Below are 12,962 nucleotides of genomic sequence, written 5' to 3'. Positions count from 1 at the left end.
AGGTGTTGGGAAACCCAGACATCAGTTTTGCTATATTGCAATGCCATTTATAATTGTTGTTAAATTGTATCCCTTAGCATTATTACAAATCAAGGTAAAATACGAACAATCCAAACAGTTTGCCAAATAAATCCCAGTCTAATCCTGCCTTAAAGCAATATACAAGCAAAACAAATTTACTCTTGCCCTCTAGACTGCACCCAAGCCACAGCAAGCCAAAAAAGAATTTATAATGTGAAAGAAAGCCAGGCAGAATCAGGCTTGGTGTTCTCGTTTTAACTGAACTGGTACTAGCTTGGGAAAGTCTGGCCTAGTGAAGCTACTCCCAGGTTGGTTCCAAATTGAGAAGAGGGAAGATGTGTCCCTCAACAAGTGATCTTTCCCCATTGCTACAACCTTACGTCAAATGAAACACATTTTCCATTACTATTCCTTAGTCAGAAAAACAACAACACAACTTCATTTGCAGATAGTACCAAAAGTTATAACGAAATCATAAACTTGTATCTGAAATACAGCCACTTAAATCAGGCTTGCTTGAAAACCAATGTTATCGAAACTTAATCATATTTGAGAAAAAATATGTTTAGGATAGAAACAATCAGGAGAAAAATGAAGTGGTTTATTAACAATGGATTACTCAAAATGTACAATAGCTGGGTGCATTCAGACCATACATTATGAACAAAACTTTTCTTCTTAGTCCAAAAAGCTGCCCCAAACCTACAATGTGCCAGAATGATCTTTGCCCTATGACTTCAGTTTTTCCTGTCATATGTTCCTTACTATCATGATTTATCATGATTCCTTTCCATGGGAAAGGAATCAGTAAGATGAAAGAATAGATAAATAAGAACTAAAGACAACAGGTCCAAAATCAATGCTTGCAGAATGAAATCTGGTTTACACTAAAGCAGAATATAGCAATAATGGGGTCAGGAAGAAGACAGAATGGACAGAAAATGCAGATGGTGTTAGCTGTTTCAAAAGCACATACACACAAAAACAAAACATCTAGCAGAGATGAATAAGAATTCTTTCCTACTGGGCTTTTAAAATGCATAATGTTTTGTATATATGCATGATTATTTTTAATATAGAATGTTCACAATTGGACTGTGCTACCCACAGCTTGAACTGACATAATCCATTGTATGATCATTCTCCATTTCATCTATAGAGTGGACCTTAAATACTTCTTTGTAGATTTTCACAAGCCACAGAGAGGAAGAAGAGATCAGTTGTATCTCTAGTGTTTGCCTTGTGACCACTTCTCCTGCAGTGCAGGTGCCTATATTTTCCCATAAGATAAAACTCTCTTCACTACAGCAAAGACGCCCAGTAACTAGCAAGCAGTTACATGGTCTGGGCTAGACATATGATGCTTTTACCAACTATTTCATCTTATTTGAGGAGACCACAGTCTAATTTCGTTGGCTTTCTAAATGTCGTAGACCAGTGTTGCTCAGCCTTGGCAACTCTAAAATGTGTATCCTGTACTTCAGCTGGCAGGGAAATTCTGGGAGTTGAAGGTCACACATCTTAGAGTTGCAAAGTTCAGAAACATTTAGACTGTTAACTTTTTTCACCCTCTTCAGACAAAACTACATAACTATTTTGGTTGGGAAATAGTGAGAATTATCCTCCAATATACCAAGAAGATATTAGTTTCGAAAATGCTAAAGGATATTATATACAATGCTTTAAAGCTGCACAACAACGAAGTGTACTAATATATATTGGAGTGGAAAGTAGAGCCATGCAAGCCTATGGTTTATTTTAATCATGGTAAGCTGAATAAGCAAAAATGGCTGGGTACACATATAACACTTAGCAATAAACTACAAGTTGCAAAGCACAGTTTATTAGAGTGAGAGATAAAATCAAATTCTGGCTTACTGCTATATAAATCCAGCCAGGTATGTTGGAAAACATTAATGAAATGCAATTTGTTAATCAGCGTAATCATTCATTGGTTCTTCAATAACTTGAAGTTCACAATTACATTGGGTTTTCAGTAATTTAAGCAAAGATTCCTGCCTATCACCTGTTACCAGAGACCATTTTTATATGTCAAGGTCTGCATCTTGAACTACTTGGACCCTAAATATCTGAGTTATGGTATAATTAAAGTTCTCAAGAACCTACAGAATGTTCACATGGAAGTGACAATATTTCAGTGGAAAAGTCTAAGAAAAAGCAGACCAGTTAGTGGCCAGTTAGTTGAGGTCCCACAAATAAAGAAGTCTATAGATGTTTTCCAGAGGATCTTTTGTATTCTATCCTGTTCTTTTCTAAAAAGAGCACAGGAAGCATGGATTACATATTTATTTTAAAGAGACTAGTACACTAATATTAAAATGTAATAAAACTTCATAGTTTAAAAAAAACTATCCCAAATTTGAAGTGTAGAAGAGTTATTTTAGAATTGACAATCTTCTAATTAAAATGGAGCTATAGGGGAAGCTTGAGTTACAGAATACAACCATGCTTAAAAAAAAAAAAATCCCGACAGCACCTTAAATCATACTGAGTTGAACAATATTGGAAATTTAAGTTCAGAAACACTGGGAAACAAGATTCCCTCCTCATCTCTATTCAGAAGTCCAGGTTAATCGCAACCATCCAGAAAGAAACAGCAATCTAAGCATGAAGGTTGTTGATAAACATTCCCAAGGCAACATCCTGAGTAGGCATAAAAGTCACTTAGTCATTGACTGCATTCACACACTGTGCTCAGCCATGGTCACATTTTATTGAATAAATCACAATTAGAACTTTGTATATCAAGTTACAAACCAGGATCTGCAAACTAAATTTGGCTGAATATACTAAACTGAAAATAAGCAAATCGTGAGGGCCAGAATAATCAAGATCAGAGGTCAAAATCCCAAGACCATAACATCAGTGGAAGAACATCAATGAACAAATGCATTCCACCCCTTCCACTGAGACAAATCTGCTCTCGGGGATGTAGGGTTTGAACTTTGGGAATGCTACAATGCTGCAGTTACTGATTACCTGCTCTATTATTGCCTTTTTAATATCTGTAATAAAAATGTTTTATCAAACATCAATCTCCTTGAATCCCTACTGCTGACTTTCAAGATTGAGGAACTGTTGGGTGAAAAGCTTCATTTTTTTTAAATTTAGCAAGTTTACACATTGTCCATCTGAAAAGCAATTATATATGATTTAGTGCAATGGATGAACCATATCAGCTTTTTCCATCACCTCTCATTTCACTGAAAATCCACTGCATTCCTACAGTATTGAATTTTAACCATCCATGTCCATGTCTTTTCTTTTGATGATGCATTTTTTTCCTGGCAATGTATAGTTGGCTATTCTAGTTGGGAATCATTATCACTATCACTAGTTGGAGCTGCTGCACAGAATTAGAATAATGAGGAGAATGGGAAGGATCCATCTCCATTATTAATTTGAGAGCAGATATTTGCAAGGGAAAACCTGCTCTATGTTCTCTTTGCAAATCCAAATAAAATTTGAACTGAAGAACAGCCCTGACTGGTGTGCATACATCAACTGCAATACTGATGGCCAGCTGTTGAGAATTAATCTTTGCTTTTTTTTTTAGATCTTGCTGGAAAGCAGTATAAACTCAGCTCACTTGTTTAAAATTATAGAAGAAAAAAAGGCATGTAATCCTAAAATTACAGTCTTATAACACTGTCACAGTATGAAAAAAAATCTATATAGAGCCTTTTTAGAATGTCACTTTTGGTTTGCAATTTTTCTTATTTGTTTTATATAATCAAAGTCACTGATTAGATAAACCTGAGACCTAATCTAATCTGCTGTACCAGATCATTGGTTTGATTATGTTTTTTTAAAAAAATAATGTATTGTATGAATCCAGTCTAATGGGCTATTTCATAATTCAGCATACATATCCAGAAAATTTATTATAATCAAATACCTAATCTTTATATGCTATGTAAATATAAATATTGGTTAGAATGACATATGTACCAATGTTTTGTAATATTGCCAAAAGTTTGGAAGAATTGAAGGAAAACAAAGTTGTTTCTTTCCAGATAAAAATTGGAAATGTTGGGAATACCTGAAATCCATGCAATATAAGATGTTCTTTAAAAAAAACACATAAAGAACATCATTTATAATTGAACACATGGAATTATAGTATTTGGCTTAAGAAAGTTACTAAGAAATTTTAAGCAAATGTATTCAAGGTCAAGACTCCTAATTCCATGAACTTACTGGATCCCAAGTAAGAGATCATATGAAAACAGTCTTGAAACCTTTTCTTATTTTTGTACAAAATATCTAACTCACATGCAAAAGATCAACAGTTGCAGATTATTTGTTTCTGATTATTTCCAAACCAAAACCACTGCATATCACCAAACAATTCACAATTTCTAACTAAAGAGGCTTGAATTCTACCAAAAAGATGGCAGTATAGAAATGCATTTAGATAACAGCTCTCCAGACGTTTTAGCTATCAATTCCTGTTAACTTCTGCTAACCTGGCAATAATATCTGAAAGTTGCTTATCCTGGTCTATTATATACATAGGAATGATCACCTTCCAATTTTGTGCATTCTTTTACATAAAAATATTCATACTACACTTTGAATAAATCCTCTATTTCACTCATTTCAAAAGAGAAAATATTTTATAATCTTCTTTTGCCACTCACATTCCTCAATCATTTTCTATTTTTATCTTGGGGGGGGGGGAATCATCAAGTGACCAGCTCAGCCCATTCCTTTATGTTATATCTCCCCTGTAGCCCCCTCATCTGTATTTTTAATTTCCATTGACATCAGTTGGTCCTTGGCTGATTGTTTTCTCTAGATTGTACTCTTATTATTTGAAATAATACTATTTTCTGTTTCTCTAAAATATGGCATTTGTACTATGAACAAGAAACACACAGTATACGCATGAAAAAATGTATACAGATTAATAAAACACCAGATCAATAGTCTTCCTTCTTTCTTTCAAACATTTCCATAATACCAGCCAAGTCCAAACACTCCTTTTCTCCTTTTAATATTATACAACTTGATTGTATAAGAAAGATTCATCAGATTTTTTTTCGAGACAGTAGTATATTTTTTAGGACAGACTAGGGAATGAACGGGCTCCTTCTTTTTAGAAAGTCATTTATCCCATGGTGCTCTTTCACTCTCAAATTTGGTTTTGTTTCTGCCTTCAAAGAGATGAGCATGGCTCTGGTTTTCTTTTTTATAGGTGCATTTTGATTTAGGCTCAGGAACAGCATGACAGTACAGACAGATCTCATTTAAGGATTGCTCTATTTAGTATATGATGGTGTGAAAAAGTAACTTTATGAGCAGTCCTTGCAGTTATGGCTATTGGAGTGTCCCCATGGTCATATGATTGAGTTCCAGGTGCTTCACAACTGGTTGGCATTTACAACCGTTGCAACCTGCTGTTAATGTGATCACCACTTGCATACTTCACAGGGAGCTTCTGATAAACAATTAATGAAGAAGCTGGCAGTAAAATCACAAGTTGTAGTGCTATAATATCTCACTTGACTGCATCATTTAGCAATGAAATTGCTAGCTAGTCCCGACTGTGGTTGTTAAGTGAAGACTACTTTTATTTCTCTTCTGTACCATCGATATGATGACTAAAGTATTAACTGTTTTTTAGCATAAATCTGCACCCATAATATGGGGGATGGCTAAGCTATATCAGGAAAAGGATTTACTGGAATAATGATAGTAATCTACCTGTTAAAAGGTGTTCCAGTTCAGCTATTCTCAGTAGATACTTCCAGGCCTGCTAAGTCTTCTGGCTTGTATAACCTTTGCAAGCTGGAGCATTACATGTGTATAAGCCAACATGTCTGAAGAATATCTGATTGGGAAGGGGATTTTAGTACCATCCAAAGGCATGGGATTTGAGACAGCTGTGACAAACTTGCCCTATTGATGTTAAGGTTCTAAAACATAAACTGGAAATAATTACATCTTGATCAATAGGGGTTTGGATTTTTCTAATCCAAATAATCTAGAAGAAACAAAATGGAGAGGATAAAAAGTTCTCCATGATCAGATTGAATTATATGTAAGTAACTGTATACTCCATTCAGAAGCTCAATATTCAGTAGGAGGCAATGGCTGTCCCCACAGACTCCATTAAGCCATGGTTTGTTCAATGACGCTTTACTGAACTATACCTGTGACAAGATTTGCACATATTACGCTATAAATCATAATTTACAAATCACAATGGTTGGCTTCATCCAACATGTTTATCCCCTGAATAAACAAAAGAGCTATAATGACTTACTGCAATATGTGAATCCAGGCATATTACAGTAGTTTAATAGGCGCTATCAAAAAAATAATTTGAATCCCAATTGGAAAAACATATGGTCATTTACTAAAGCAAGACTGGAAATTCTTGACTTATATTCTTCAAACTGACCAGCCTCAACTTTAGCAGAAAAAACTATTCCGCTCAAAATTGAAGAAGCTTTTTGGATGAGAAGCGGAAACACCCCCACCCCCCCAGAAAGTCCAGTTGCCTCTTGAAAATGCACTTTTGGGGTATTCCCCCCAAATGCAAGAGAAAGTCCTTCCATGTTTTAGGTTAGGGTAAGGGAGAATATCTCAAGAACAGTTCAGCAACCGCTGCCTCCTAGAATGCTAAAAAGCAGCCAAGGATCACACATTTTTACAACACAGAATACTATGCAAATAAAGTAGTGTTTGTGGATTCAGCATTTCTACAGCGTTCTATCAACTTGAGAGAAAGAAAAACAAATGTCCAACTTAATGCAGCTTTCAAATCACAGAAAGCCAAAGAAAATGTACTGCCACTTGCTCTTCATATTCTGGTATAAAGAGCTGGTGTATCACAGGCAGTGTATATAGATGAAAATAAGAGATTTGCAAGAGCATAGAGGAATAGCAAAGTTAATTCTTGATATTCTTTCCAAAAACTGTTTTTTTTTAATGCTGGATCAAGATAATCATCAAAGAAATGCTGGAATATACAGGAAATGGTTCCTCCATCTGCTAAACAGAATGAATTCAGAGTAGCTGACCATATCTTGTATAAGGCTCGTTCAGATACAGTTCACTTAGGCTAAAAGCCCTGCTTATTTGGCAATCAAGTAAAATCATTTATATTTTGCAAGTTGTGATTAGTTCTTATTTCCAATTATTCCCATCTATTATTTGTCCACTTCTTTTTGAAAATCCTTTTTGACAATTTTGCTGCACAACTGCAGTCTTTCTGCTGAGCTTCTCTGGTTCCACACAACCCAAGTTATTACCAGACCATACAACAGAGCCTAGTTGCCTATAGCTGTTTCCATGTCCAAATGTCATATATAACTCAATCATTGGGACCGTGAGCACTCTGTAGCCATCCTTGATGTAAGAAAATCATCAGGTTCTTGCATGATTAGAGCTTTTAAACATTCTGGGAATCCCACATCCTCAAAGAATCACAGATTAGGAGGCAGATAAGAATCACAACAGCGACAATAAATTGCTGTGATAACTTAGCAAGTTTCCCCAAAAGGATCAAAGCAGAAAGTTTGGGTAGCCATAGTTTATCTGGAATTCCAGCTAAAAAACTACCTGCTGCCTCTTCTAGTCTTCTGAAGCACTTCAGAACAGCAGGACATTCATTTAAATTTCTGCTAAAGGTTCCAGCTGCCTCCATATTTCTTCTACAGTTCTCCTTTTGTTGAGACAGCAATTATTTAAAATCTTCCTTTTCCATTAAAAAATGTGAAAGTTTAAATAAACAAAAAATCAAAAGTTTTTCAACAATGTGATTTGTTGAATTTGAGTCTAATTTACCTACACTAGAACACTCTTAGGCAAGAAAATTTATCAGTGTAACTGTTAGCTATTATTATTTATAAAAAAGAAAAAAATAATTCAGATTCACTAAAACTGGAGGATTGGGAGATGTAAGACAAGTAAGATGTAAGAACTCGTATACTCCAATGGAAAAGACTTGAAATATTTGCAGTTTCACATTGCAAGTCACTTGATAAAAGTCTTGGTATATTCCTTACTTCTCCCATAAAAAAAATTTCTAGTACTGGACATGAATAACTATCAATATTGCTGGTAAATACATGCACATTTATGATGGCTATGCAACCCAAATGGGGCTAAGAGAAATAAGTGGAAAATTATCAGCATGTGACAATACCAAAATTTGCAAAAACAGAGAAAAATAATTAGGAATAAAATCCAAAAGCAGTAACTTCCTCCCTTCAAAAAAATAAAATTAAAAAGAAAATCAATGTCAGAGCATGCATAGGTGCTCCAACATGCTATTAAAGGAAACAGTTCAAAGGAAAGGAAAAATAACTTGAGTTATCTCTGAAAGATGATATGGTTACATGGTCTAGGAATAAACTATGCTGCAGTATGGTGTTGCAGGCACCACTTGTAGTTAGACGATTGCAAATCAAGCCTCAAAGTTTTGAGAGGCATGGAAGAGAGAGACAAATCTTAAGAATTGGCCTCAGATGCAGTAAGATTTTTTTCTGCTGCTAAGGCTACTGAGGAGCTCAAGATGCAGGCACAACAACTCCTTATTCCAATGCTAGTCTCTTAGGTGAGCATGGCACGTAGTTCTAACAATATGATCAGGCCACAGGTTCAAAATCCAAAGCTGATGAAAGAATTTTTCCAAGTACATTCCAAGGGAATTTCCAAAAAGATGCTTCTGTTGATTCAGATTGTCACATTTATATTATAACTGCACAATGTAGATGATGCTGTAGGACAAGGAAGGGGATTTTGAAATACTTTCTAGGGAGGTATGATAAATGCATAAGCCGGGAATCTTTCTTACCAGAAAAGGTCTGAGATTTCTTTTTCCCAAAGGAAAAAAATTAGAATAGTTTGCTGTTTTACTATCTAAAATTGTTTTTGCTATGGGTGCTGCTGAACTGAAGCGGCAAAAGCTCAAAGTGCCTCAATTTGTCTGCAGATCAAGTGTAAATATTGTTGAATGGGTTGAACTCAGTTCCCTCTAAAAATAGATTTTAGATGGACAAAACAGATATAAAGTCAAAGGATTAGTCCAAGTACTTCATACTGGCCAATTTTCATACTTGTTTGGATGATAGCAGGTGCAAAACCAGCCATTAAACTTTATGAGTTTTCTGATGTCTTACAAGGTGAGAGGCAGCCCCAAACCCTTTGCCACAGCTGGCGCATTTGAAGGGTTTCTCTCCTGAATGTGTAGCACGGTGACGCTCAAGGTGTGCATAACGGGTGAACCCCTTTCCACAGTCTCTGCAAGAGAAGGGCTTGTCCCCACTATGGATGCCCTGATGGCGCTGGAGATGGGCACTGCGGGTGAAGCACTTGCCACAACGTGTGCAACGGAAAGGACGTTCTCCGGTGTGAGTTCCTTGGTGGCGAGTAACATGAGCACTGCGGGTGAAAGCTTTGCCGCAAACACCACATTCATAGGGACGCTCTCCAGTGTGAGTGCTGTGGTGGCGGGTCAGGTGGGAATTGCGCCCAAAGGCTTTGCCACAGTAGGTGCACTTGTAGGGTCGCTCCCCGGAATGGGTCTCCTGATGGCGGGCCAGGTGGGCACTGCGGGCAAAAGTCTTCCCACAGTAGCTGCAGCTGAAGGGACGGTCTTCCTCTGGCACTTGCTGTCCCAGGCGCTTCCCACCTAAAGGGCGCTGCAGACCAGAGTGGGTAGCTAAATGCCTAGTAAGGTGTGAGTTTCGCCGGAAACCTTTCCCACAGTATGGGCAAGTGTGGGACTTTTCCCCCATGGTTGCCAGTCTTGCGAGAGTGGTGGTGGTAGGAAAAAGAAGACCCTGTCTTGACACTCTTCAGGCTAGCTCCTCTGACACGAGGCTAAAGTGCTCTACCTCAAAAGACTCCTTCAACCCTGAACTAAGTTATCGGTTATGATTTTCTGGCTTTTGTCTTTCTTCTAAAGCTTGATAAACATCTCTGAGATCCTGGGATATAACTTTGCCTTCAGAACCTGCTGGGGAGAAAAACAGAATTTCAAAAAGAAAAAAGAAAGAAAACACAAGCTCCTGCCAAAAGCTGAGTAATTTGGATGGAAAAGAAACAATGTACTACAAATGGAGTTTTAAAATATATTCTATTCTTATCTGCTCTGTAATTCACATATGCATAATCCAGATGTTTTTTCTTTTTTAAAATAAGTTATAATGGTGCTATATGTTCAGAATATTCTTTCTTTGAGAATGAAAATTCTGTAAATTAAAAATAATGATTAGTATCAATATAAATGGTCCCAATTATTTGTTTTTACTGGTTGGATCCAGATTTAGCTATGCCTAGCGTAGGCTCATTGAAATCAGTGGGATCCATGTCTGAGGTGTCCTCTTGAGTCTAATAAATTTATTCTAAGCATGACTAAGTCTGGAATCAAGCCAGTGAAATTTAGATGTATTAATCTGTAGTGGTGCATCTTTCATTCAATTCACTTTTCTTCTTTCAAAATGACAGGTTTCCAAATCAGTTTATAATTTAAATATACACAAAGTAAACAAGACTATGACTGCATAAAGATCATATGCCAACCTCTTCTGATCCTGATCATTTGTATAGGCAACTGTCCTTAACACACTTGCCTGACAGCAAGAGTAAGGTATTTGTGGTCCAATTTTGCCTAAAAGCTGCTCCCAGCAGGATAACCAATGATGATGGAGGTTTGGAATTGTAATTCAGACAGTCTGATATGCCAAATAGTTTTCTACTCCATCTGAAAATAAAATCCTCTGAATGATTGGATGGGCTTTCTTTTTAAGTAAACCTATAGGATTCTATGCAGTTTTCCCTGAGAGGGAAAAAAGGAAAAAAGCATTTATCAACTTCGTTGGATGAGGGTATAAGAATGTAATTAATAGGAGTAGCTGATTGCATTAGTATGTTTTCTGAGAGCAAATTAGTTCTAAATGTATTTGCCATAATTACTTTCTGCATCTTAAATGGAGGAAATCAGGAAATCATTTTCAAAGAAGTTTTGATATTGCCTATATGTTATGTTGCCAACATTTCAATCAAAATTTTAGAAGAGCAATATTATTTTTTTATTATGTATTGGAGAAAATGTATCTTTTTAAAAGAAATATATTTTGGATTTCTTTTGAAAATATATTGAAAATTATGTTCCCTTAAGGTATCTGCAATACTAGCCTCTGGAATATTGCACTGTTACCATTAATTTGGCACCACTTTCTTTGTAGTTATATCTCTGATTTTTTTTTACATGATACAGTATTGTTAAGAGATATAAGTTCAATAGATAACTTGTTTTGTTTTACATTTCAGAGTTTTCAGATAGAAAAATGTGTACCTGAGAATTTAGAATATTGCTCATTTGATTAATATTTAACAGTTATTTGTATAATTTATATACCATCATTCTGCTCCTAGAGCATTCAATAATATTGCTTACACAGTCTTAACCTGACTTCAATACTTTCCTTCTGTATATAGTTATATAAGCAAAAGCATTTCTTAACAAATTTAATCTAGTGGTTAAGACACCAGGCCAGAAACTGGGAAACCTTTAATTTTAGTCTTGTCTTAGGTATGAAAGCTGGCTGAGTGACTTTGAGCTGGTCACCTTGTCTTAGCCCAATCCATCTCATATGGTTGTTGTTGTGGGGAAAATAGGATGAAGGGGTATCCTCCTCCTTGAATTATTTATAAAAATAATAAAGGTTTGATATACAAATAAAATAAACATAATATAAATTAAATTTTACATGGCTAATAGGAAAAGAATGTGGAAGAATTAAATGAAACATTTCTATGAACAAGAAATGAAACATTTCTATGAACCCTTACAAAGAAATCAGTGTTTGTATTTTCTAGGTTTGCGTTATAGCTACAACCTAGACGAAACAGGTAACAGCCAATACTGTCCATTATGCTACACAAGTATAGTAATGAATCGTGCTCAATATCAATCATGCTCCCGTCGCAGAAATAGATAAAATAAAGAGAGAAAAAGCCGTAAGAGAAATATAGACAGGACTTTCCACGGCAGATCCTCCTCGCTGCGAACTACTCTGGGAGACGAAGAGTGAATGGAGGCGGTGGATGGAGCTGCTCTTCTTACAGGCGTTCGCCCATAAATGGATGTTTTTATGCTTTACGTGCTGCCCGTCCTTTTCCCCATAAATCGGTCTCCACCTTGGGTCTGTCTGCAGAATCTCACCGATTCATTCTTATTGAAGGAATCCAAGCGGGGTTTGCACGCCTTTGCCAACTGCAGGCCTGGGAAAGAGCCACTCCCGTGCCCGTGTGTAGGCAGTGGCGGGTTCAAGCACAGGAAAGCACCCCTCAAGTCTATCCTGTCTCCCGCCTCCGCTTTACTTGACAGCTCCAGCTCTATGGTTTTAACCCTCTTCCTGCCAACCAGTAAGCCACGCCAACTTCCCATAGAAGCCACTGAGCTGGAAATGAAAAAAGCGAAGAAGTCATACACGGAGATTTGGAAAATGCAGCCGCATTTTGATTTTATTAGTGAATAGAGAGAAATGAAACCCAGCTTTCATCAAAAGGATAATCAATGAATATAACAATTGTTGTTTGGATTAGTTCTTGCCAGAACATAAGAAAGCTTCAAAAACTTAACATCCCGTCTACTGTAGATATTGGAAAATCCTATAAGTTTTGCTTGTTGCTGCTATTTAAATCAACGCATAAAAATGTTTAATTTTGTAATTCTTATACAAATATGGAAGTACCCATAGGCCTTAGTAATTCGTTTACTGTTGCTTTGTCAGAAGCATTTTGCATTGAACTATGGACAATATGGGGTTGTGCAACCATCTCCAAATCAAATAATTCTAGGAATTGGTTCTTTCAGTCTGTAGGAAATAATGTTTTTCCCTAGCAATGTTATCATCACCCAATCCAATTGCTATCTTATAAATTGTTTTTCATAAATT

General features: G+C 36.3%; 1 protein-coding gene across 1 annotated transcript; it reads right to left on the bottom strand.

The window, feature by feature from the left end:
• Nucleotides 1–8,891: 8,891 nt before the first annotated feature.
• On the bottom strand, nucleotides 8,892–9,855 carry LOC107282391 (zinc finger protein 436-like). Its single transcript, XM_015810164.1, has one exon. The coding sequence runs from the start codon at nucleotides 9,792–9,794 to the stop codon at nucleotides 9,147–9,149; it is 648 nt and encodes a 215-aa protein (XP_015665650.1). The 5' UTR covers nucleotides 9,795–9,855; the 3' UTR covers nucleotides 8,892–9,146.
• Between the last annotated feature and the right edge of the window lie 3,107 nt (nucleotides 9,856–12,962).

This window comes from Protobothrops mucrosquamatus, unplaced genomic scaffold, assembly GCF_001527695.2.
Source record: "Protobothrops mucrosquamatus isolate PMUCROS unplaced genomic scaffold, P.Mucros_1.0 scaffold7, whole genome shotgun sequence".
Lineage (NCBI taxonomy): Eukaryota > Metazoa > Chordata > Lepidosauria > Squamata > Viperidae > Protobothrops > Protobothrops mucrosquamatus.
This window is presented reverse-complemented; position numbering and strand designations above follow the sequence as displayed.